Consider the following 25,582-nt stretch of genomic DNA (forward strand, 5'->3'; position numbering starts at 1 on the left):
ACCCATCTTGAATTGTGAAAAGAATAAGGAAAGTTCTCAGTTGCTGCTAATTTGCCTGAATTTGTCCCCCCCTCCCCTTTCTTTTTTCCTTTCGTAGGACTTCTGCTCCAGGGAGGACACCTCATCCAGGACCATGATGCCACTTCCCCGTCGTCTGGGTGCTGCTTGACCCCTTGTCTAAGCTAATGCTGTGCGATCCCTTGTCTCTTGTGGAGGAATCCAGCTGACTCTTGGCATGAGGCCCCTGCGTTGCAGGGGTTGAGAAAGACACCCCATGGCATCTCTGGATGACCCAGGCGAAGTGAGAGAGGGCTTCCTCTGCCCTTTGTGCCTGAAGGACCTGCAGTCTTTCTATCAGCTGCAGTCACATTATGAGGAAGAGCACTCCGGGGAAGACCGTGATGTCAAAGGGCAAATTAAAAGTAAGAGGCTAGGATTTCCGGCTTACCTCGTTCTGTCCTTGGGAGCTTTAACTCGTGGGATGGTTTTTATCGGCTTGCGTGGTTGCCACTGTCAACTGAAAAAAGATGCACGACTTGAGAGTTGTGAGTTAAGTTTTATTTGGGAGCAGAATGCGGACTGCAGCCCTGGAGGCAGCATCTCAGATGGCTCTGGGCGCCTGCTGCGAAGTCAGTATATAAGGTTTTGGTGAAGGCGGAGTTCAGTGCCCTGAAGCACTCAGTTTACAACAGGTTTTTTGTGAGTATGAGGGTCTGATGCACCATGAAGGGATTTAGTGCTTGTCTAGATATGAGGAGACGCAAGGATGGAGATCATAAAATCTGTTCCTAAAAACATCCAACCGTCTAAAGACCTGTCCCACCAGATTCCCTGGAGCACAGCGTGCCTCACTCCACCCTGAACTCCCTCGGGGGTTGTTGAAGGTCAGCAGCTAGGGCAGCGTGGGGCTGAGTCCCCGTAGAGGCAGATGGCAAACGCCTCTGCTGTTCAGTTGTTGGCAGTGCTCTTGGTAAGTGCCAGTTTGTAGCTGACAACCACCATCACACAATAAATAAGAGTAAATTAACAATAACAATAGAGAACACGTTTCTAGTGTTTTCCATGTAGCTGCTGCTGCTAAGTCGCTTCAGTCGTGTCTGACTCTGTGTGACCCCATAGACGGCAGCCCACCAGGCTCCCCTGTCCCTGGGATTCTCCAGGCAAGAACACTGGAGTGGGTTGCCATTTCCTTCTCCATGTAGCACGTATTCAAAACATTCCCCTGCATTAATGTCATTGAATTCTCAGCATAACTGTGTTGTCAATGAGCCCCATCTTACTGATGAAGATTCCAGACACACAGAGATTAAACACCGAGATAATGCCTACACAGCGAGGCTTCACACATAACGTGAAGCTGCACGGTGAGGTAGAGCCTGGCTTTGCACCTAGTAAGTGTCATTACTGTTCTCTGCTGTCTCTTCCTAGCCTGTTTGGATTATCTAACTGCCAGTGCCAGAGGGTTTCGGGTGGGATTCCTTTCCTTTGCTATGTAAGCGGAGGCACGCTATACACCCGCTTACCTGTCGCAGAGTCTGGCTTTCCTGCCATCCTTAATTCCTTCATGGCACCTCGTCCTCCGCAGTGCAGGAAAAGGAAGGTATGGTTGGAATGTAAGGAGGAAAACCCACAAAGGTGAAACTTGGTGAGCTTCCAACGACCCTCAGGTCCTAAAGGAATACAGAAAGAATTTTTGAAGGTGATTTTTGCTGTTCAGAGTATTCACTTCCTAGGCTTCAGACTCTAATCCCTAAGTACGGTGCTGGCGCTCTGGAACTCTCTTTCCTAGTGATTCAGTTAACCACTGGCCACACTTCTGAAGGCAATGAAAAGCTCTGATGCCGCATTCACAGCTTTGTTGGGTGGGAGAGAAAGGAGTGATCCATGTATTCCTAAGTGGACTTTGGCCTCCGCACATGTGAGTCATGCGCCCCCTGTAATCGAAATAATCTCACTCCGTGTCTCACTTTTCAGGTCAGAAAAAAATTGTCGAAAGCATTACTGCTTATAACCTCTGACAAAAAATATGACAATTAAACATTTTCAGAATCCTGAAGGGTGCGATGGACGAGGTGGCTTCTGGCTACAGAGTCTGGAGCAGCCTCTTAGGAGGCTCTTAGGAGATGAAAGAGAAAAAAAGAACGAGAGAAATGTGTGTTCTTTCACAGACTCTCCCAACAGCCCTGCGGGAAGGTGGTTGGTCTCATTTTACAGAGAAACAGCAAGACTCTGAGATGGGCAGTGACTTCTCCAAGGTTGCGCAGGGGTTGACCGAGCTAGGCCTTGGCCCCGTGTCTTCCGTGCTCTGTGCCGGTGGCATTCCAGCTGAGGCGAGGCCCTGTATTCCGATCACAGCAAACACTGCAGCTGGAAAACTAGCAAACAAATGAACTGCTTGTCTAAGTGGCCTTGGGACAACGAAGGGGCTTCAGTGAACGGCCGGTCTTGGTGTCAGCTGGACTGGGTAGTATACTGGGATTCTGCTAAGACTTTGGTGCTCGTGGCTAGAGAGGTTAGAGAGTGGTGTCTTCACATTGCTGGGACGGCTGCGCTTCTATTAGGGAAAATGTGTAAGATTACTGAAATAATAGAGACAGGACCTTCTGTTTCCGTCTGAAGGGAAGTGAGGGCTGATCGTGAATCCTGGCCAGAGAGAGCCCGGAAGTTATCGGATTTAGTTCCTCTTTTTTGTTGGTGCTTCTCCCTGCTTTCCTGCTTCTGCTCCTTTGAGACACAGTGGGTTTCTTGTCGGCTTTGGCTGTGAAGGGAAGACGGGCAAAATGAATCAGATGCCTAGGCTTCAGCCCCCTTTCCTTTCCTCTGGCTCATAATCACAAAACATTTGCAGGAAGTCGAGACTTGGGCTTTCTTCTCAACTAGTGAAAAGGAGAAACTGAGTGGTACTGAGAAAGTGGTACTGAGCTGAAGAAATGCTCTGGGCTGATCAGATACTGGAAACTACATCTCCACGCAGAGTTCCTTGCTCCCACCTCCTGCTTCCTGTACTTGACTTGTGGGCGCCTGGAAAACCTGGGACTGGAAAGAACTCTCAAAGATGAGGCCAGCTAAGGGGCCAGGCTGCGAGCACTAAAGCCTGCTTTTATAGGAAGGGCGTTTCTCATTTTCCGTTTAGCGCTGCTCACAATGGAAGGCTACAAGAGGGACCTTCTTTGGTTGGCTCAAGCTTTGGTTCTAACTCCAACATAACCTCTTAAAAGTAGCCTCACCATCGCTTCAGGGGCAGGTTATGGGCTGTTTTCTCTCCTAACTCCCAATATCTGGCATCAGAGGGACGCTGTGTATACAGCCCATGGTCCTGGTGCCTTCACTAAGCTTACTCTATTTATTTTTAAAATTATTTATTTATTTTTTATTTTTGGGGGGACTATTTTCTTTCCTTCTTGTTTTTAATTTTTATTGCAGTACAGTTGGTTACAATGTTGTGTTAGTTTCTGCTGTACAGTAAAGTGAATCAGCTATACGTAGGCAAACATCCCCCTCTTTTTGAATTTTCTTCCTGTTTAGGTCACCACAGAGCACTGAGTAGAGTTCTCTGTGCTACACAGTGGGTTCTAGGCTTCCTTTGTAGCTGCCTTCTGCCCCAAAGCCATACAAAACCCTCAGGAAGGATTCATTGCCGGGTCCATCTTGAATTGAGGACGTGTGCCTTGTCCGAAATGCATTTTTTTTTTAACAAAACCTTTTCAGGACACAAGGGCTGTCAGTTGAATTTAACTTTCCTGATCCTCTCTGTTCCTCTTAATCAGCCGCTTATTTGGGAAGCTTGAAATCTGGGAGCCACTCTGGTGTTCTTAAAGATTCTGATTCCATCTGTCTTGCTGGAATCTGGGAGGCAAGACCCAGGGCTAGGGAGTGACTTGTGGGGGAGACGATGCTCTCTGTAGTGTCCTCACGCTCCTGCTGGCTGGCTCTCCCTCCACCTTTCAAACTCTCGACTGGACGTTTTTGTCCTCTTAGGAGCCCATGGTTCCTCGTGTGTCCTTCCCTGGCCTCCAACTATTACTGTCCTTGAAGTTCTTTAATTTTATCTGAAGTCTGTTTTGCAGCCCTAAGATTGTAGACTAGAGTTAATCATAACAGTACTGCTGAAGTCACCATCTGCAGCTTTCTTATGGGACCTGAGACCCAGGGGTTCCTTTCTGTACTACGCGTCCAGCATGTACAGATCTTTCATAGTACTTGTCCAGATCTTTGAATCCAAGAGTCTTTACCTGAGAACTGATTTTCTGGTAGGGTTTGCTCATGTTCCTCAGCCTGCCATTGAGTCTCCCCTTAACTTCATAATTGATTTAAATCAGTTATTTTTTTAAGCGACAAGATCCCTATAATGATAACGGGCTGGAGGATGGAATTGGACCAGTAGATGGGGTTGGGACACTGGTCCTAGAAGTTTGCCTCCTTCCCTCCTACTGCTTCTGTCCTTGGAGAATGAAAGAACCCTGATACAGGAGAATTCACGAAATGCACTGGGACCCTGTTGATAGGGGAAATCTGAGTGCTCTTCCTGTACCACCTCAACACGCCACTGGGTTTTCTTCATGGATTCATATGGCGTTTGTTCCATTTCTTAAGGTCTTGTCCAGAAGGCTAGGAAAGCAAAGAACAGGCTGTTGAAACGGGAAGGAGATGATCGAGCTGAATCAGGCACCCAAGGATACGAGTCTTTCAGCTATGGAGGGGTCGATCCTTACATGTGGGAACCCCAGGAGCTTGGTAAGAAATGCTTTTCATTCATTCATTCATTATTGAGCACCTGTATGTTTTCAGAGTTGGCTGAAGAGACACCAGTATACCTGCATGCTTGTAAGCTTCCCAGGACCTTTGTGTCCTAGTAGGGGGAGACAACCAACAAGGATGAGCTGGGCATTCAAACACAAAGCATTGTGGCGTTAGGCACCGCATTAAATCTTTACATGTGGACTCTCATTTAATTGTTACTGAACTCCATGGGGACCTGACCGGGGTCAGACAGCTGGGGCGCTGCAGAACTGGAATAGGAGTCCCAGCCTCTGAACATCACTCCAGACGCAGCCCATTGCCTCTTCTCATATAGATTTCACCTGCCTACTGAAAAGCACTGGTTCATGCAGGTTAATTTTCTGAATTGTGTAATTATGGTATCATTTACTTGCTTTCCGAATTATCATCTTTTGAGGGTAATGGAAATAGTCTAAAATTTATTTTGGTGATGGTTGCACAAGCCTGTCAGTAAACTAAAACCCACTGATTTTGTATGCTTTAAATGGTGAATTGTATGTGTTTGAATGATAACTCAATGAAGCTTTTACCAAAAAGATCATGCCACATGGAGGTGAACTAACTAATCTTCCGTGTCCTTTGACTGTTGAATGTTAGTTATCATTAATATAATACTGTCTATCCATGTGATGGATAAATAATGATTTTTTTTGTAGTACTTTGTTACACTTTGTTTGCATTTTGGCTGAGCCTTGTGGCATGCTCACAATTCCCCGACCAGGGATTGAAGCCACAACCCCGGCATTGGATGCGTGGTGTCTTAACCACCAGTTGCTAGGGAAGTCACGTACTGCTTTATTATACTTTGATATTCATTATCTTGTTCACCTTTCATAAAAGCCATGTGAGGTAGAAAGGATAGTGATGCTCATTCCATTTAAAGTTAAATAAGATTTAAAAGTCAAAGTCAGTTCCACGACCACACACCAGCCAAATTTTAAGAGCTCAGTCTCCATGTGTGGCCAGTGGCTAACATATTAGAGAGTGGAGACGTTTTATTTTCATCATGGTGGGAGAAAATAAAAATAAGACTGTATGCATATACTTATTTGTTACATATGAAAGACAGTTAAAAACACGAAGGAGACATTTTAAGTGTATGACCTCTTATGAGTTTTTTGATAATTTATTTCATGATTGGCAGTGTTAAATTTTTCAAGATGATGTTCCAGTTAACTTCCCTGATTTAACAACTGAAGGAAGGTACAAATTGCGAAAGGTCAAGTGAATGGCAGATTTTCAGAGGAATGCTCATCGACACTCCTAAAAATGTGCAGCTAAATTTTAATTAGATGTTAGAGTATGGCTAGGAAGAAGAGAAGAATGGACGGTCAAGAATCTAGTATAAAGACCTAGATACAGTTAAGCACCTGCATGAACAAGCCGTCTTTGGGAGGAAGAAATGAATTGAGTGCTGGGAGGGGTTGGGGGCAGGGCCAGCTTTCAGAAGCGGTGACAGATTGAGCAGGAGCTCATCCAGATACTCTGAGACAAAAAGCTACTTGGTTCCATCTGTATGAGGATTGTCCTGGGTCTTGGCTGCTGGACTGAGGATGCTATCGGTTGAACTAGCCCCACAAGGGCATCTCTTAGCATTTGCATGTTGGGGGCTATTTAGAGAAGGGTTGTGTTCATTCTGATGAAAAAGCCGTATTGTACCAACTGTGAAAAGTATAGAAAAGTTTAAGATTTAAAAAAAAAAGCATAGCCGATAATGTTATTTCCTTTTCGTTTAACAAAAGTTCACATGCTGGGCAGTGTTCTAAGGGTTTTATAAATTTAACTTCTTTAATCTGGATAACAGCACTGTGTGGGAGCTACTCCTGTTTTCCCCATTTTATAGCTGAGTACTCCAAGTTACAGAGACATTAAGGAACTTGTCCAAGGTCACACAGTGTGTGGCAGAATTGAGCACAGGCTGGTTCCAGAGCCCAGGCTCTGTCCTTGAGGTCTTTCTTAACGTATTTTGCAGCCCCAAGGTGACCATAGTTATCATTTTAGCAAACTTCCTTCCGTTTGCTTTTCTAGTTTTTAAATTTTTATTAAGACGCTAAAATCCTAGGTTTTTGGCTTGCTTTTGAAGTTCAGGGTAGGGAGGCTCCCTCAGGGAAATGACAAGTCGTTTGTGTTGCCCCCTCCCTTCCTTCTAGGTGCTATGCGAAGCCATCTTTCTGACTTCAAAAAATACCGAGCTGCCAGAATTGACCACTATGTCGTTGAAGTCAATAAATTAATAATCAGGTTAGAGAAGGTAAATTTTTTTGTTTTAAAACATGTTTTTTTTCTGCCAGTATAAATTCTTTGAAGGGAAAAATTACATTTCTGCTGGGTGTGTGTCGTCTTAAGTCTATCGTGTGTGTCTGACGCTGGCAGGAAGACCCCCTACGTAGAGCGGTGCTGAGGATGCGGCGCACGGGGCTGGCCTGGGCTGGTTTTACTGAGGGTAGCAGCCCGGCCTGATGACTGGCCACATACCCAGCTTCCCTTTCCCTTCTTGTGAAGCCCACTTGACTGCCTGGCAGCCCTTCTGCCTTCAGATCCTTTCCTCGTTTGGGGGGTCCCAGGCGCCGTCACACGAAGGGGTAGGGTGGGTGATGCCTTGTGATGGCCGACAGGCTGGTAGCCAGACGCGGGAGGAGGGCCCACCAGGACCAGCGTATGCGGTGGAAACCTCTTGTCCTGTGGTTGGTTTTAGAGCGAGTCCTCAGTACCATGACCGCTCTCGTTTACATCAGCCCTGGAAATGCCTGATGGGTATCCGCTGGGCTGTGACATAGGCCGGCACGGTGGCACTACAGGCTCAGCTCTCTGCGTGCACTTCGTGGGGCGGGAATCTTGTGTCTCCTTTCATCGTCCAGGAGGGCTGTGGAGAACTGGGGGTCCCCCTCGCTCGTGGTAGCCACCCCACCGTGTCCTTGCCTGCCCCTGGCCATTGCTTCCGTGGGCAGCCGGCTGTCAAGAGACTGGAATGGGTCACGGGAAGGCGAGTGCCTTCTGGATGCAAAGCTAATACTCTGTCCCTGTGAAGTTGTGTTTGTGACCTTGTGGGGTTGGAGATGACATAGACTTGAGTAATGCCCGTGTACTGACTCCCACTTGATGCCTCCGCCTGTAGACCGTGTATCCACCACCAGATTCATTCCTTTTGACCCTTTTTTCTCCTTGTCAGCTGACCGCGTTTGACAGAACAAATACCGAGTCTGCGAAGATCCGAGGTAACTCTAGGACGTTGCTCACGTCCCTTCTGTTCTTTACCGTTCATCCTGACCCGATCTCTTTTTTTAAAGTGGCCTCCCTTTGTGTGTGCTCGGTTTCTGTCTTGTTCTTCCCACAGCAATAGAAAAGTCCGTGGTGCCTTGGGTCAACGACCAGGACGTCCCTTTCTGTCCAGACTGCGGGAATAAGTTCAGCATCCGCAGCCGCCGCCACCACTGCCGCCTCTGCGGGTCTATCATGTGCAAGAAGTGCATGGAGCTCATCAGCCTTCCCTTGGCGAGTAGGTGACGTGGGGGCAGCCTGGACCCTGACCTCCTGTCGAGACCAGCCCCCACTGGGGGGCTGGGGGAGCTTTTTGTTTCGGTGTTTGGTCCATGGGACCTTCCATTTACTGTTGATTCCTTGAGGCCCACTACAGCCTCGGCCCTGTGCTAGGGCCCAGGGGAGCAATGGTCTGTAGTAGAGGTTGGCCAGCTTTTCCCTTAAGAGACCAGATAGTGAGTACTTTAGGCTTTGTGGCCCACATCCTGTCTCTGTGACATTTCTTCTTTATTACACAGCCTTTTTGAAGTGTGAAAACCATAGGTAGCTTGAGGGCCACATACAAAGCCAGGCGGACTTGGCTCGCTGGTCGTTGTTTGCCCACATGTGGTCTATCAGCATCGTCCATTCCTCCAGGGTAGGAGGAACCCAGTGGCCCAGGACTTTGAATCTCAGCTGGTGAAAAGCTGCTGGAGATGATCTCAAGGCGTTCTGGCTGACTCTGGGATGTGTGGGGGTTTTGCAACCCTGCAGAGTTCCGCTGATGCACGTGCTGTTGGCTGCAGGGCATCTGGGTAACGTGGGAAGGGGCAGATGTTTCCTGGGTGGGGCTCTGGTGTCTAGTGGGCACGTGTCACCTTGGTATGTTCCCTTTCACCCCAGGACGACTCCCTGTCTCAGCTGAGCTATGTTTTGGGGACACTCTTCATCTTCCTTCTCTTGGGCTGATTAGCTGATATTTACTGGGCAGCTGCTGTGCGGTAGCCCTACTGGAACAATCCCATAGGGATGCAAAGATGAATGAGACAGTCTGTGCCCTCGGAATCACAACTGCTTAGGCAGCTCTGGGCTGTGCATAGAGCTGTCATCACACGGAACAAGTGGGAAGTGCCCCAGGAGGAATGACATGGTGGGAACTGATAGGTGGGCAAATGGTTTTTGCCTCAAGGAATTGAGGAAGGCTTCCTGGAGGATGTGCCATTTGAGCTGAGATTTGGCAGGGGTAGCAGTGGGGTTTGGGCATGGGGGAAGGCTGCGGGGGCGGTCCCAGGGAGAGCCTGGGTGTGTCCGGGCAGCTGGAGCAGGGCAGGAGGTGGTAAGGCCAGATTGGGGTGAGCCTCAGAGCTTCAAGGACAGACTGTCCTTGGCTCCTGGCTCTCTCCTGGAGGCACTGGGTGTCCAGCCCACCGCAGAGCCTGAGTCCCAGCAGGCAGAGGTGTGGGTGCCTCTTGCCCGGGGCAGCGTCTGCACCCCGCCTGTGGAGTTCACCACTGCCCATCCTGTGTTCTTTACAGACAAGCTCACCAGTGCCAGCAAGGACTCCCTGAGCACTCACACCAGCCCCAGCCAGTCACCCAACAGCGTCCACGGCTCCCGCCGGGGCAGCATCAGCAGTGTGAGCAGCGTGAGCTCCGTGCTGGATGAGAAGGACGATGACCGGATCCGCTGCTGCACACACTGCAAGGACACGCTCCTCAAGAGGGAGCAGCAGATCGACGAGAAGGAGCGCACGCCCGACGTCGTGAGGCTCTACGAGGTGATTCCGGGCCGGCTTGAGTCCAGTTCGAGGCCGGGCTCTTCGTTATGTGCACACCCGTGGATTTTGAAAAATGCTTTGGGAAATTGTTCCTTTCAGTTATTTTTAGTTTCTGCCAGAGGGCACTAGCTGGGGCCCTGAGTGAGTCGCAGAGTCACTGGGTGTGTTGCAACAAACTTGCTTCCTTGCCCTTCCCTGCCCACCTGAGAGTTGGAGGTTGGCGCTTTCGGTGGCCCAGGGGCAAGAGGAGGAAGGCTGGTTGCCATGCGGTATGAACAGGTTCTGTGGGTCAGAGCGGGAGCAGGAGCTGGTGGTGAACCAGAAGGGTCCTGGGACACTCACTTGGGAGTTTGAGAAACTTCCCAGAAGCATAGAGCTTCCTCTTTTGAGTCCCTTCAAATGCCTCAGCTCCAGTTACCACCAGCAACCCTGCAGTGCCTTCAGGAGCTGCTACGTTACAGGAGCAGGGTGTAGCCAGAGCCTGCGGTTCAGAGTCAGACTGGGCGTGAGCTTGACTCTGCCTCCTAACCCGGATGAGGCCTGCAGGCTGAGAAGGATGAGGCAGGAGGGTGTTGGGCAGGGAGGTGATAGGAAACGGGGGAGTGGAAGGAAGCAGTTGGTGCAAAACCGGACAGGGGAGGAGAGAGTTTTTGTCTGGTCATCACTGAATGGTCACTGTTAGCAGCTCTGCGGGCCCCAGTGGTTGTGTTTCTGGAACCGCAGTGAAAATAGTCAGACTACTAGAAATGGTGTTAATTAAAACCTTGCTGAGCTGCAGACGTAGCCGTTGTCCATTGTTATGTGGAGCTCACGATCTGATAATTTCTGTGAACAGCCGCCGAGCTTTTGGTTTCCTTCTCTTTTGAAGTGAGCCCTGGCAATGCCTTGTGTGGTGTCCAGCGTCACCTGGCAGATAAAGGCCATAGCAACTGATCTCTTTTGCTACCTTGGTGAGCTCACATGACGTGTGTCCTGGAGGGCCTTGGTCCTCTCAAAAACATCTGGCCAAAGCTCACCCTTCTTTCCTTCCTACAAGATCTCCTTGTAGAGTAGGTCTATAGACCAGGAAATTGGTAACAATGAACAGGACAAAACTGGAAGCCCCTCTCTGCACTTTTTCCAGTTAGAAACCTGCACATTTTATATACATCTCCACTGATTCCGCATAACCTTTTTGTTGCCTTTTCTGTATCTTGAGACACAACTCACCTCTTCTTTTTTGCTCTTAGAAATTACGGCTTTGCATGGAGAAGGTTGACCAAAAAGCTCCTGAATACATCAAGATGGCAGCATCGTTAAAGTAAGCTCTTCCTCTCTGTTTTCCTGACTCAGTGGTGACTGTTTCCTGGCATTCTGGCCAATTCTTTAGTAGCTGAAGATGTAGGCCCTGCCCTTTTCCCTTCAGTCCTCGCAGCTAGACGCTGCAGCCCCTTGCAGCAGATGGTGGAAGCGCGGGGAGCCCTGTTTCTTGAGTCCTCTCAGCCCCACTGTCCCCGACTACCCCCATATATCTGCGCCTCCTGCGTCCCAGCCCTGCTGTCTCCACTCCTTGCCTGAGACCACTGGCTCTGAAGGAGAGCAGGGAAAGCACAGTCCCTTCTCTGCCTGCAGTTCACTGAGCAGTCACTTCACTCAGCGGATCCCACTGCCCTCCTGGGAGCAGCTGGGAAGAAGCGTAAACCTCCCCGGAACGGAGAGTCCTTGACTGGGAGCGTCTGCCGTGTGCTCCTTTCCTCCCTGGAACTCACTGGAGGCCACGCGCCCTCCTCCCACCCCTGCCCATGGGTTTAAAATTAGAGCAGGCCTACCTTCTACCTGGACGCCAGCAACATCAGCTGGTGTTCCTGGCAGCGTGCTGGCATCCAGCCCTTTCCTCAGGACATTGTCACCCGAGGGCCTCCTCTCCCAGAGTCCCGTTGGGTTTTTGCTTTGTGCCTTAGACACCATTGTGGGTCTGTGGGCTCTCCGCTAGCCAGAGGGGAGCTACCACTGCTGAGCGCATTTCCAGGCGTGTTAACTCTTCCTCCAGAGACCAGTTCTGAGGGGCTTCAGCAGGTGCATTTCAGTCTGCCGCTCATTCACTCAGTGGATGTTACCAAGCGCGGGTTAGGTGCCGAGCACTCTTCTGAGTGCTGGGGCGGTAGCAGGGCACAGCGAGGACAGCTCCATTATCATGGGAGCGCAGGCCATAGCAAGGGAACAAATAACACGCAAGATAATGGAGCGGGCCTGATCGCTGCCCCGAGGATAACACAGTGGGTTGATGTGACTGAGACCAGGGCAGCGATTCCGGATTCAGGCCAGCCCTGTCACCTTCCACATGACCTGGCGATATCGAGACAAAGTACAAGTCCTCTTGGTTCTGGCCTGATGTTCTTTTTGCAAACTGTGCAGTTAGAGATGATGAAACAGCTTTACTGAATCTGTAGACTGCAGAACACACCAGGAGTTTTCCAGCCAGGACTGCCCGATAGAGGGAAAGCAGGTTAGCCTGGCAGTGCTTTTATTTACCTTAACTTGCTGCTGCCTCAGGAGGGAGCTGAGTGGCCATAGCTGAGGCTGGATTAGTAGCTGGGAGATCACCTGAAATGTTTCTGTTCTCAGTAAACCTTGTTTAAGCTCGTCCCACGTGCTAGTTACTGGGGGTATAAAAATGAACAGCCACAATCGCTGCACTTGGAATTCAGCAGTCTGGGGTGTGTGTGTGTGTGTGCTTAGTTGCCAAGTGATGTCTGACTCTTTTCCACCCCATAGACTGGCCCGCCAGGCTCCTCTGTCCATGGGATTTCCCAGGCAACAATACTGGAGTGGGTTGCCATTTCCTTCTCAAGGGGATCCTCTTGCCCCAGGGATCGAATCCAGGTCTCCTGCTTGGCAGGCAGACTCTTTACCACTGAGCCACCAGGGAAGCCGCCTGGTGGGAGTGGCAGCCTTGTAAATGAAATTCTGAGACCACGTGATAACCACGTTGTTCCTCTGAAACTGACGTTAAGCCCCCAGTGGCCTCTTCTGATGTCCCCTCCTCTGCTTTCTGGGTAGTCTTTGAGGAAAGAAAAGTGCCTTCTCCTCTGGTGTGGTGTAAGCAGCTCGTGTAGTAAACCACTTCATGCCTCTTCCTAGATGCACAGAAGTTGTTCAGGGAAAGTTTTAGTAGGCTGAAGCAGGGTCAGTCCTACTTGTTTTGACAACGAGCTTAGGAGCTGGCCATCATAGGCCTCGGCACTAGTTTTCCCACGGCATCGGCAAATTAAAAGCGACTTCTGGTTAATTAACACTCACGTTCTGAAAAGGAACGAGCATTGCATTATATGAAAGTGACAGTGAAAGTCGCTCAGTCGTGTCTGACTCTTTGCGACCGATGACTCTACTGTCCATGGAATGCGCCAGGCTAGAATACTGGAGTGGGTAGCCTTTCCCTTTGCCAGGGGATCTTCCCAACCCAGGGATCGAACCCAGGTCTTCCTCATTGCAGCCGGATTCTCTACCAGCAGAGCCACAAGGCGGGGGAGTCTAAAATGCATTGAAGAGAATTAACTGTCCCCCTCTCTGTGAGGCCTTAAACCTGTAGAGTCCTTTTACACCACACTCTCCATTCAGTGCTGTGAAACTTAGATCAAACATCTGCATTATTTCTCCCTAGTGCCGGAGAGACAACCTACAGTCTGGAACATGCCAGTGACCTTCGAGTGGAAGTGCAGAAAGTGTATGAGCTGATAGACGCGCTAAGGTAAGGTCTGTTAGGTGATGCTCCTACCTATCGGCTTAAGTGGAGGATGTGTTGGGTTTATGGGGTGGTGGGCGGCCAGCAGACCCAGCTTACCTGGTCCTGGTGATCGGGGGGTTGTGTCAGGAGGAGGCTGAGGGGGCTGCCAGCTCCGGCTCTCAGTGCGTCTCGGTAACTTGCTTGAGGAGTTTTCCCGTTGGTGATTGCTGCAGGAACAGGAGCCAACTGGCAGCAGCTGCGTGTTGGTCACTGGCTGCTGCCACACAGGGTGGCTCTTGTGCTCTACCCGTTACCCTGTGACGCAGAGATTAACACCCCCATGTTACAGGTGCAAGAATGCACCACAGCTAGCAAAAGTGCTGGAACCAGGATGGAAGTCCAGACTCTTAGTTCAGTTTGACCACTGCTATATATATGTATATTTTTTGGCTGTACTGTGTGGCTTGTGGGATTTTATTTCCCTAACCAGGGACCAAAACCAGGCCTACAGCAGTGAAAGTGGTCGAGTCTTAACCACTGAACCACCAGGGAATTCCCAGCTACTGCTTTTTAACTGTGGATTGGCTGTTGGGGTTAGATCAGCCCTTTGCAGTATAGGAAGTACTGTGATTCAGAAAACAGATGCGGAACCCTTGTCCATCCGTACGTGCGAGACTAGCTACATAGGTTGCAGGGTCAGAAGCAAAATGAAAATGCAGGTCCCCTGATCAAAGTTTAGAACTGTAAGGGACTTTCCTGGTGGCCCAGCGGTTAGGAATCCGCCTTCTGATGTGGGTTCAATCCCTGATCAGGGAACTGAGATTCCACATACCACGGGGCAGCTAAGCCCGTGTGCTCCACTACTGAGCCCTCACCCACAACTGAAGAGAAGTCTGCGTGCCGCACCCGAGTGCCCGCAGCAGCAACCAGGACCTGATGCAGCCAAATACAGAAATAAATACAAAAAAGGAGGCTTGTAAGGCAGTGACAGCAGAATGCTAAACTAAGCACAGGGCTCCTCGCTGCACCGGTCACGGGCCCTCGTGGCCGGGTGTTTGTCGTTCGCCCCGTGCTTGTCTGAGGCCTCAGGTACAGCCACCAGGTAAGAAACGGGCTTCACCCGCAAAGACGTTTCAGGGGAGCCTGGAGCCCATTTCTCCTCATACCTTGCCGGCACGCAAGCCTGGCGACTGGGGACTCTTCCCCCATGTTTCTGAGGCTGGCCGTGCCTCTTACAGCGACGTGTTTGTTCTCATGCAGTAAGAAGATCTTAACCTTAGACATGAAACAGGACCCACCGCCACATCCGAACACTCTGCGGCTGCAGAGGATGATCAGATACTCGGCCACACTGTTTGTGCAGGTAAAGCCGCCGCTCTCCAGCACTCAGGAGGGCGGACGGGGCCCATGGCTTGCTTGCTCTCCGTTCGCACACTTACCGCTCTTTAGGGTTACTTGTGTGTCAGCCACATCCAGAGAAAAATCTGCATGTCAAAGGAAAGTGACCTCGACCCTGCTCTGGGTGTGCTCGCCACCCTTTGTGTAACTGTTCCCCTGTCCCTGGGCATCTGATAGGCTCCCATTTCTCTGCTGCTGTGAGGAGTGCCTGGTGGACCTGCTTGCACAGAGTATTTCCTCCTTGCGATAAGCTCCTGGGGGACTTTCCCTGGGCCCTTGGTCTGGAGGAGACAGGTGATTGATCAATGGCTCATTCCACCTGGGAGGCTGCATCTGAGTCGTCTCGACCTCAGAAAGCCCTTGTGAGAGTCAGTCGCCTGTGGGGCTCCTGACGGAGCTCTGCGTGTCCTGTTCGGTTAGTTGCCTGACACCATCATGCAGAGTGACGCCCTCCCTGCTTTTGGTGGATGACTGTGTTCCATAGTTGTTGGTGGGTGCCCGCTGTGGCCCAGGCAGTGTTTTAGGTGCTGGGTATCCTGATAGACCTTCCCGTTCTCGTAGAGCTTATATTATAGAGAGGGGATAGATGAGAAAGAGCTGAATATATGGCTTAAGAGGGTGGTAAGTGCTGGGGAGAAACGGAAGGAGGGCATGGGGGTGGGGCTCAGATGGTGGCTTACAGATGTGCTAATAGACAGGGAAGGCAGGAAAAGGCCTCACTGAGACAGCAAGTAACCGGGATGTCTGGTGTTGATCATCTCCTAATGAAAAGGCTGGCCCCTCCATAAGGAAGCTGGCATGGACCTGATTTCCAGGTTAGGTTCTTCCCTGGTCTGCTCGTTAGGGTGACTGTCTTAGACTGATGTGACGTAGCTTCAGCGGGTTCTCACTAGGGAACTTCAGATTCATTTTTTTTTTTCTCCTGAAAAGGGTTTAAGTGTAAAATTGTCCGTGACCCCCTACAGGAAAAGTTGCTTGGTTTGATGTCACTGCCGACCAAAGAGCAGTTTGAGGAACTGAAACAGAAAAGGAAGCAGGAGATGGAGCTGAAGCGGATCCTGGAGAGGCAGGTGAGCGAGGCAGGGGACGCTGGCTCCACGAGCACAGAGGCCTCCAAGGCTCCCAGGGGGTCCCGTGAGGTTGTCGTTAAGTCAGAACCTCTCACTCGCTCTGGTTTGTGTTTTCCTTCTGTTCCGGCCTCTTGCATTTTAGAAATCTAAGTAACTGCTTTTCTCCCCCAGGTCCTGTTTTTCTTTCAGAGGTTCTGCTGATTTTCTCCTGTCTAGATACCATGGAGACTGGCAGTCCTCCCCCCAGTACAGGCTGCAGACGACCCAGACACCAGGGAGTTCTTAGAACACTCTGGAACATGCAGTATTAAACAGAGAATAATATGTGCACTTAAGATTGTGTGAGATTCCAGTGTAGATGAGTGGTAATAGACCTCAGAGGTTTAAGGTAAGTGCTTAGCCAGTGAATGTGAGATGGAGGAAAGCTTACCCCTTAACTTACTGGTTTGTTATTTTAATTTTGAAAAATCATGGCTTGATTTTAGCAGCTGAATACCACAGTCCCGAGGTGGGGGACTGGGGTCTCACTGGAATGGGGATGGCATGGCCGCAGTGGTGGCCGGCAGTGTGGCTGTTGGCCTGGTGACCGTGTTTCTTTTTGGCTTTGGTATCTTCCCAGGCTGCCCTGGAATCCCAGCGGAGGCTTGAGGAGAGGCGGAGTGACCTGGCAGCCCGCGCGACCAACGGGGAGGTGGCGCCCGCTCGCAGGGGTCCTGCTCCGCTGAGGAAGGCTGAGGGCTGGCTCCCGCTGGCGGAAGGCCAGAGGCAGAGCGAGGACCCGGACCCCCTCCTGCAGCAGATCCGCAACATCACGTCCTTCATCCGGCAGGCCAAGGCTGCGGGCCGGGCGGACGAGGTGCGCACGCTGCAGGAGAACCTGCGCCAGCTGCAGGACGAGTACGACCAGCAGCAGACCGAGAAGGCCATCGCGCTGTCCCGCAGGCAGGCCGAGGAGGAGGGCCTGCAGCGCGAGCAGCTGCAGGTGCTGCGGGAGCGCGAGCGCGAGCGCGAGCGCGAGCAGGGCCAGGCGGCCTCTCTGCACACGCGGACTCGGTCCCTGGACTTCCGGGAGATCAGGCCTTTTCAGCTGGAGCCGGGCAGAGAGCCGCGCACCCACCTCGCTCACGCTTTGGATCTGGGCTCTTCCCCAGCTCAGAGCGGCACTGCCACCAAGACCTCTCCAGCCAGCTCGGCTCCCGAGCCCTTCCGAGGGTGGTCTGGGCCCCCAGCCCTGGGCCAGGAGGTCCTGCCCCAGAGCACTGCGTCGCAGCGCAGTGAGGCGCCCTCCCTGAATCCCTTCGATGAGGAAGAAGACCTCGCCAGCCCCTCAGCCGAGGGCACGGCCAGCCCTCCTGCTCCAGAGCCTTCCCTCGGCCTGCCAGCCCGCGTGCTCAGAGAGTACAACCCTTTTGAGGAAGAGGAGGAAGAGGAGGCTGTGGCGGGGAATCCCTTCGCTAAGCCAGATGGCCCCGCCCCCAACCCTTTCGAGGAGGAAGATGAGCCCCCCCCGCGGACACCCGCATCGCCCCCTGTCCCTGGCAACCCCTTCGAGGAGGCCCCCTGCACCAACCCCTTCGAGGAGGAGAGCAACGGGCAGGAGGGCGCCGAGCCCATCGAGGAGGAGCTGCTGCTCCAGCAGATCGACAACATCAAGGCGTACATCTTCGACGCCAAGCAGTGCGGCCGCCTGGACGAGGTGGAGGTGCTGACCGAGAACCTGCGGGAGCTGAGGCGCACCCTGGCCAAACAGAAGCGGGGCACCGACTGACCCGGCCGGGCGGGGGCCTGCGGAGCGGGCGGGCGGGCGGGCTGGGGGCGCGGCATGGAGGGGGCCAGCGGAGTTTAAGCTGGCTGCGGGTTAGGGCGGAGGAATTGGCTCTTCTGTGCTGTGCACTTGGAGCTTTTCCCGTGACAGCTGAGTAGTGAAATGGGAACGAGAGCAGGAAGAGCCAGCATGCATTTGCTGCTTTCCCTGAGTTTTTTTTAATAGTTGGGTTCTCCCTGTAGAAGGGACGTGAAATCTTCACTGCCGAGGTGTCACAGGTGCGGTTCCGCTGGGCCCTGGGCAGAAATGGCTCCCGTGTGCGCCTGTGCCCGCGTTCACTCCTGCCTAGTGTCGATCAGCTTGCAGTGTTAGAGGGCAGCCTTCTATAGCGCCCTTCCTTTAGCCGAGACACACAGCATAGAGCCCTTTACATCTTACTCGGTTCTTAGGCTGTCCCATGAGACTATGTTCCTTTCGCCTGGGACTTCCACTACCCTCCTGGGCACGTCCTATGCGATGGCAGGGGAAGGTCTCACTGTGGAGGCAATAGTTTAGACCCAGGAAAGCCCCTCTTAAAAGGGGTGATGGGGGCGAGGTTTCCTCACGATCTCTTGCCCTCTTCCTTTTAGTTCTCATTTCTCTCTTTCAGGAAGTTAATCTCCCAGTGCAGGATTATCACTGTGAGTCTGTTCATAAGCTTTTTAGAGAACAGCAGTTTTTAACTTTTTGGCTGATAGAAGTAGTATACTTTGGGAGCAGAGTCTGTCCAAGTGTTGCTCTGTGGAAGTGAATGACCACTGGGACAGTTGTCCCTGGAGAAAGCATCGTCTAGAGCTTAGGCCCAGTTACTCTGAGCTGGGCTTTTTCTAAGGGCCCAGGCTATAGTTTACGAGTTGGTGGTCAGGAACCCTTGTGGAACCTTGTCAGGAGAGCTGAAGTCCCCTGAGTCAGAAGGTCAATGACAGTAACTTCCAAGGCTTGTCAATGAGCCTTTTTGTCTTGCCGGTCATCTTGTGCTGACCGTGGGCACTGGTGAGATACTCTCTCACCTACATTTAGTAGTATTAAGAAATTAAATGGGGAATTCCCTGGCGGTCCAGTGATTAAGACTCTGAGCTTTCATTGCCGAGGGCATGGGTTTAATCCCTGGTCAGGGAATTAAGATCCTGCAAGGGGTGTGGTGTGGCCAAAAAAAATAAATAAAAGTAAAATGTTTGCAGGAGGCACAGCCCAGGATCATTCTGATAGAACCGCAGTACTTGAACTCTTCACCAGTTAAGGGCAAAAAGGGAAATTGTGAATTTCGCTTTGGTGCTTAGGTTTACAGGGACATGACCCTTAATTAACATCTGACATCAGATACCCAAGTGTGCTCGGCTCTGGGTAGAGTTGCTGCAGTTATGCTTGTTAACTAATGAACAATAACTGACCACTAGTCACTTTATACCCATAACTAACTCTGGCTCTTACGGTCACTGGTTACTGGTGTAAGGGCTGAAATTTATTTTGTCTCATTCTGGGAAGACCCCTGTTGATCTTCGGAATGTCTGAAAAATTACTGTGGTGTAACAGTAATCTGTATTTGTGTTGACACTATTCACATTTCTTTAGCCCCTGCTGGCTCTTTGGGCTGAATGAAGAGGTCCTGTACAGAAGCGTGGCAGTGGGGAGTGAGTGGGTGGGCGGAGCGTGTGTGGAGGACCTTTTTGAGTTTGGGTCCTGTTCATAAAGCAGTGCGAGTGGGTTACTAAGGTCAGCCAGTTACCAGCGTTGCTGATTGTCATGGTTTGGGGAAGCCGGCAGTCAGGCATCTCAAATGCTGCCTGGTACAGGTGTCCTTACTCCCTCCAGGTCAGTGCCCGTCATGCTGTTACTCTTGAGGGTCTTGCGGAGGCCTGCATGTTCCTTGGTGCTCGGTCTGTCCTTTCTCTCTGACCGAGAAGAAGGAAGCTCTCTGCACCAAAAAGCAGGTAGTTCTGGAGCCAAGTGCTGCTTGTCCTCATAGTTATTTTTCTAATGAGAATATATCTCCTTTAGTTAGCTGGTGGTTTCAGTTAACACTAGTTTACCAAACATACCCTTTCCCTGAAATCAGCTGCAGGTAGCAATCTGTTCGTAACTTAAGAGCAATGAGAACCAGACCTATAAGAAACATGTCTTTAAACTTAAAAAAGAATCACTGAATATACTTAACCAAACTAAAACCCTCTGATGTGATTGAATTCCTCCGTGGCTGCATCTCCTGTAATCACAGACATGACTGGAGTCAGAATTCTCTATCCCTCCGTTGTACCATTTCCCGGAATTCATAGACCCAAAGATGGGCACAGTGTTGGATTTACAGGGATGGGGGAGCATCATGGAAAAAGTGGCCTATGAATTGCAACCGCCACTTCAAGTTCTTCCCGCATGTCAGTGTTTCACCCATCCTACATCCCTTCAGCGCAGACAGCTCCCATCCATCTCATCAGAAAATGAGCAAATCCTTGACCCGTCGTTGGCAGAGGTCTCTAGACACAGGTCATGTGTGGAAGAGACTCTGGGGATTCGGGCATCAAATGAAGCTGACTTTCCCTTTTATGCCTTGATTGTATTTTCCCTCGTCTAATACACTAAGGACACTTACTCATTATACTCGCTGCTCAATGTGTCTCTTTTGTTCAGATACTAAAATGTACGTGAGTCACCAAGAGCCATGTGGTAGGCTGGACGTTGGCATAGATTGGTGATGGGACTCAAGGTGAGAGGCTGGTCTCTAATAGGTCACAGGCTGTGGTGGTAGATTGTGCTGGTCACCCGACAGTGACTGTTGGAGGGTCATTGATTTGCATGTACTACTCTGGGGCCTTGTATTGGAACCTTTTTAAAAAATAAAATAACAAGATATTCATGGTTGGGTGTGTGTGTTTGTGTGTTTGTGCACACCAAGAATTACCAGATAACATCTGGTCGTCTCCTTAATACCAGTCCTCTCCTTAATGACTTCCGAGTACAAGAAACAGCCCTAGCTCCTGTGTTCCCCTGTGGTTATGGCCTCGAGACAAAACCAGGAGTCTTCCCAGGGGATAAATACGGGTTCCAGTTCTGCCCTTACGTTCAGTGATTCCTGCAGTGTTGATTAAATGAACTGTCTTACACAGGTGTGCCCAAAGGTAGCAGAACTGGGCAATGGGAAAAGAGGAAGCTGCTGAGTGGGTCTCCGATGTTGCCATCACTTGGACCTTTGAGACCTCCCAGGACTCACCCAGGAGGAGGTGATGTTTAGGAGAGTGTAGGGTGCCCCTCAGGCTGCCTCTCGCATGCTAGTCCACACTCAGCCTCCAGCCGTTCATCTCGTGTTCCAGCTTTGTCTCCAGTGGCTTCTGCTGCAGGTAAGCAGATCTTGGCTGTCACTGTGCGTTCACCTCTCCAGGTTTCTAGGTGGTAGTCAGCCCTGCCAACTCAGTTCTCTGGGGTCTGAAGAGTCACTGACTTTCAGTTTGGCCAGCTTTCTCATGTAAGGACAGGAGTGACAGCTATCAAACTCTTCATGTTTCTGAGCTGAAGCTGGAAGTCTTGAAGTCTTTCGGAAAACCATGCTAGGCTACTGAAGAGTTTAAGGCAGGAGAGCTTGTGACCTTAAAGTTCAGAAGACGTGCTTCCTGCGGATGAAATGTCCTGCCTAATGTTAGAAACCTGAGTGTCTGTACACGAAGCAGGCCAGGGAAGCTTGGGTTTTGGAGACAGGCAGACCTAGGCTGGAATCCCAGGGGTGTAACCCTTAGCATGCTTAACCTCGCCACACTCTCTTTGATCTGTAAACCGGAGTTGTTGGGAGGGTTAAATGAGGTTTCCATACCCAATACTTGACATTCTGTCTGACCTATAGCAAGCATTAAATATTACCTGTTTGTTTTGTTTTTAAATTTCTATTTATTTAGCTGTGCTGGGTCTTAGTTGCAGCACATGGGATCCTCGATCTTCTTTGCAGCATGTCAGATCTTTAGTTGAACCATGTGGGATCTAATTCCCGACTAGGGATTGAACCCAGACCCCTGCATTGGGAATGTGGGGTCCTAGGCACTGGACCACCAGGAAATTACCCTACAAGGGTTTTAGGAGCTCTGACCAGGAGCTGGGAACAAAGACCAAGTACATTTCTTTTTTTTTTTTATAACAGAGGTGGATTAAGAAACACTTAGAAAGGTCACAGCCCAAGGACACTGATCCATTAAAATACTGAGATTTCACCATAAAATTATACAATGTTTCCCTTCCCCTACACCTTACCACCACACCAAAAGAACTCCAGTATAAGCATAGACTACAACTGAATGAGGAGCAAAACACACACTCTCTAGGGAAACCCAAAGTCACAAGAGACAAAAGCTAAGACGCTAGAGGAGTTGAAGCCTCTGGCCCCCTACAGCTATAGCAAACAAACAGCTCAAGTCCCAGCCAGAATAACATACCCTTCATAAGAGAGGCTTATTTACCTCAGTTCCTATTACCTAATACAGCCAAAAATGTCTGACTTTCAACAAAAAATTTTGTGTGCTAAAAAAAGGTAAGGAAAAAAACCCCCACTGTGATAAGACAAGTATATATCACAACCAGATTCAGATACTAGACAGATGTTAGAGTTACCAGATAGGAAAGTTAAGTGATTACTATGGTAAAGAGTCTAGTGGTAAAAGTAAATAATATGCAAGACGAGATGAGTAATGGAAACAGAGATAAGGAAACTCTAAGAAAGATTGAAAGGAAATGCTAGAAATAAAAAAACACTAACAAAGAATGCTTCTGATGGGCACATCAGTTGATTGGACACAGCCAAGGAAAGAGTCAGTTGACTGGACATAGCCAAGGAAAGAATCAGTGAGTCTGGAGGTCGGTCATGGAGACTTCCTTTGTTGTTGTTCAGTTGCTATGTTGTATGACTCTGCGACCCCATGGACTGCTGCATGCCACGCTTCCCTGTCCTTCCCTATCTCCCGGAGCTTGCTCCAACTCATGTCCATTGAGATGGTGATGCCATCCAACCGTCTCATCCTCTGTCACCCCCTTCTCCTGTCCTCAGTCTCTCCCAGGATCAGGGTCTTTCCCAGTAAGTCAGCTCTCTGCATCATGTGGCCAAAGGATTGGAGCTTTAGCTTTAGCATCAATCCTTCCAATGAATATTCAGGGTTGATTTCTACTGGAGAAAGGATAGGCTACCTGCTCCAGTATTCTTGGGCTTCCCTTGTGGCTTAGCTGGTAAAGAATCCTCCTGCAATGAGGGAGTCCTGGGTTCAATCTCTGGTTGGGAAGATCTGCAGAAGGGAAAGGCTACCCACTCCAGTAGTCTGGCCTGGAGAATTCCATGGACTGTATAGTCCACGGTGTCGCAAAGAGTCAGATACGACTGAGTGACTTTCTCTTTCACTTTTCCTTTAGGATTGACTGGTTTGATCTCCTTGCAGTCCAAGGGACTCTCAAGAGTCTTCTCCAGCACCACAATTCAAAAGCATCAATTCTTTGGTGCTCAGCCTTCTTATGGTACAACTCTCAGATCTATACATGACTACTGGAAAAACCATAGCTTTGACTATATGGACCTTTGTCAGCAAAGTGATGTCTCTGCTTTTTAAAACACTGTATAGGTTTTTCATAGCTTTTCTTCCAAGGAGCAAGTGTCTTTATATTTCATGACTGCAGTCACCATCCTCAGTGATTTTGGAGCCCAGGAAAATAAAATCTGTCACTGTTTCCACTTTTTTCCCATCTATTTGCCATGAAATGATAAGACCAGATGCCAGGATCATAGTTTTTTAATGTTGAGTTTTAAGCCAGCTTTTTCACTCTCCTCTTTCACCCTCATCAAGAGGCTTTTAGTTCCTCTTCACTTTCTACCATTGAAGTATATCATCTGCATATCTGAGATTGTTGATATTTCTCCCGGCAATCTTGATTCCAACTTGTGATTCATCCAGCCTGGCATTTGTCACATGACGTACTCTGCATATAAGTTAAACAAACAAGTTGACTATATACAGCCTTGACATACTCCTTTCCCAGTTTTGAACCAGTTTGTTGTTTTTCTATGTCTGATTCTAACTGCTGTTTTTTATCCTGCATACAGGTTTCTCAGGAGACAGGTAAGGTGGTCTGGTATTCCCATCTCTCTAAGAATTTTCTACAGTTTGTTATGATCCACACAGTCAAAGGCTTTAACATAGAAAATGAAGCAGAAGTAGAATTTTTTTTGGAACTTCCTTGCTTTTTCTATGATCCAGGGGATGCTGGCAATTTGATGTCTGGTTGCTTGGCCCTTTCTAAATCTAGCTTGTACATATGGAACTTCACAGTTCACATACTATTGAAGTCTAGCTTGGAGGATTTTGAGCATTACCTTGCTAGTATGTGAAATGAGCACACTTGTATGGTAGTTTGAGCATTCTTTGGCATTGCCTTTCTTTGGGATTGGCATGAAAACTGACCTTTTCCAGTCCTGTGGCCACTGCTGCGTTTTCCAAATTTACTGGCAGATTTCCCTACTGAACTTCCCTACTGAAATGCAAATGGGAAAACAACGACAACAATAACAAAAAACCCACTGAACATCCAAGAACGATGGGACACTTTCAGAATACCAGAAGGAGAAAAAAATCAGAATACCAGAAGGAGAAAAAATCAGAATACCAGAAGGAGAAAAAAAATGAAAGAGAAAAATATTTTAAGTAATAACAGCCAAGAATTTTCCAAAATGAATGGCAGTCACCAAACTACAGGTCCAGGAAAGCTCTGAGAACATCAAGCAGGATAAATACCAAAAATATACACTAGGTATATCTTTTTTTTTTGCCTAGAAATTTTATTCTGGTGCACTTCACTGAATTGACAAGTACCTTAGATATTTAATTTTGCTATAAATACATACTGTGTGCAGGTTTTATATGTGTATATATATATATATATATATATATATATATATATAACCTGCATGTGTCTACACACACAGGCCGTATACCTAAATTTGAATTCTACTTGTGTGGGTGATGACAAAGGTGATGATTGTCATAACCTATACACCTAGGTATATCTTCTTCAAACTCTATAAATGAAAGGCATGAAGAAAATCTTGAAAGAAACTGCCGGGAGCCAGCGTGAGGAACTCCACCCTTGGCAAAGGTCATGAGGAAGGAGGCTCGGCATTATGCAAAGGCGAGATCGAGCCTCAGGAGACCCCCTGTTCCCGAGCATCTACCCCCAAAACCAGAGTGCCTAACTTTACTGTTTTTATGCTCTCACCTATACCTCTGACTTTACGGGGGGCTGACCCCCCACCACCTCTCTCGGAGAAGGAGTTAACTTGCAGCTCCAGTTAATAAAAATTCCTGGGCGTGACAACAGTGTTTCAACTTACAAACTCCTTTGAAGTTTCTCTAGCCTGCCTGAGCAGGTTCGTCTGGCCACATGTGATTGTTTACAGCCTCCCAACCGTGAGAGGCACAAGATGCTTTAAACTTTCTAAATACAGATTCTTTTGAGAAGTTAGAAAATTATTAGTAGCGTATAGTGGGTTGATTAGAAATTATATTGGTGAAGGGTTTTTCATTTGTTGAGCCAATATTTGCCACTAAATCTCCATATTCCCTGCCCTTATAATGAATATAACTAGCATATAGGATAAATAAGTATTAACCTTTAAGATTAATCATGTTAAACCTTAGGCTAAGTAAATTCCTTTCTTGATTGTAACTCACTACACCCTCACCCTACAGGAATGCAACTTTATTTGGAGGGTGGCACCTGGTTTAAGAAAAAATCACCCCTGGAAAAAATAAGTTTTCTGGTTGACTGACCGTTATCAGAAAGGGCCATAAAATGTCAGC

The 25,582-nt window shown here is 49.3% G+C and overlaps 1 protein-coding gene across 1 annotated transcript; it reads left to right on the top strand.

The window, feature by feature from the left end:
• The first annotated feature begins 274 nt into the window (after positions 1-274).
• On the top strand, positions 275-17,732 carry RBSN (rabenosyn, RAB effector). Its single transcript, XM_068982751.1, has 11 exons — positions 275-422; positions 4,594-4,734; positions 6,930-7,030; positions 7,949-7,994; positions 8,114-8,275; positions 9,552-9,793; positions 11,023-11,093; positions 13,434-13,520; positions 14,757-14,859; positions 15,860-15,964; positions 16,584-17,732. Exons 1-11 carry the CDS (start codon positions 275-277, stop codon positions 17,730-17,732), a joined length of 2,355 nt encoding a protein of 784 aa, XP_068838852.1.
• Positions 17,733-25,582: the final 7,850 nt, after the last annotated feature.

The sequence above is a fragment of the Capricornis sumatraensis genome, chromosome 10 (genome assembly GCF_032405125.1).
Source record: "Capricornis sumatraensis isolate serow.1 chromosome 10, serow.2, whole genome shotgun sequence".
NCBI classification, from domain to species: Eukaryota; Metazoa; Chordata; class Mammalia; order Artiodactyla; family Bovidae; genus Capricornis; species Capricornis sumatraensis.

Coding starts and splice junctions, on each gene's coding strand:
- RBSN (XM_068982751.1), top strand. CDS start 275: ATGGCATCTCTGGATGACCCAGGCGAAGTGAGAGAGGGCTTCCTCTGC. Junction 7,031..7,948: donor TAATAATCAGGTTAGAGAAG/GTAAATTTTTTT, acceptor TCTCCTTGTCAG/CTGACCGCGTTTGACAGAAC. Junction 13,521..14,756: donor GAGCTGATAGACGCGCTAAG/GTAAGGTCTGTT, acceptor GTTCTCATGCAG/TAAGAAGATCTTAACCTTAG.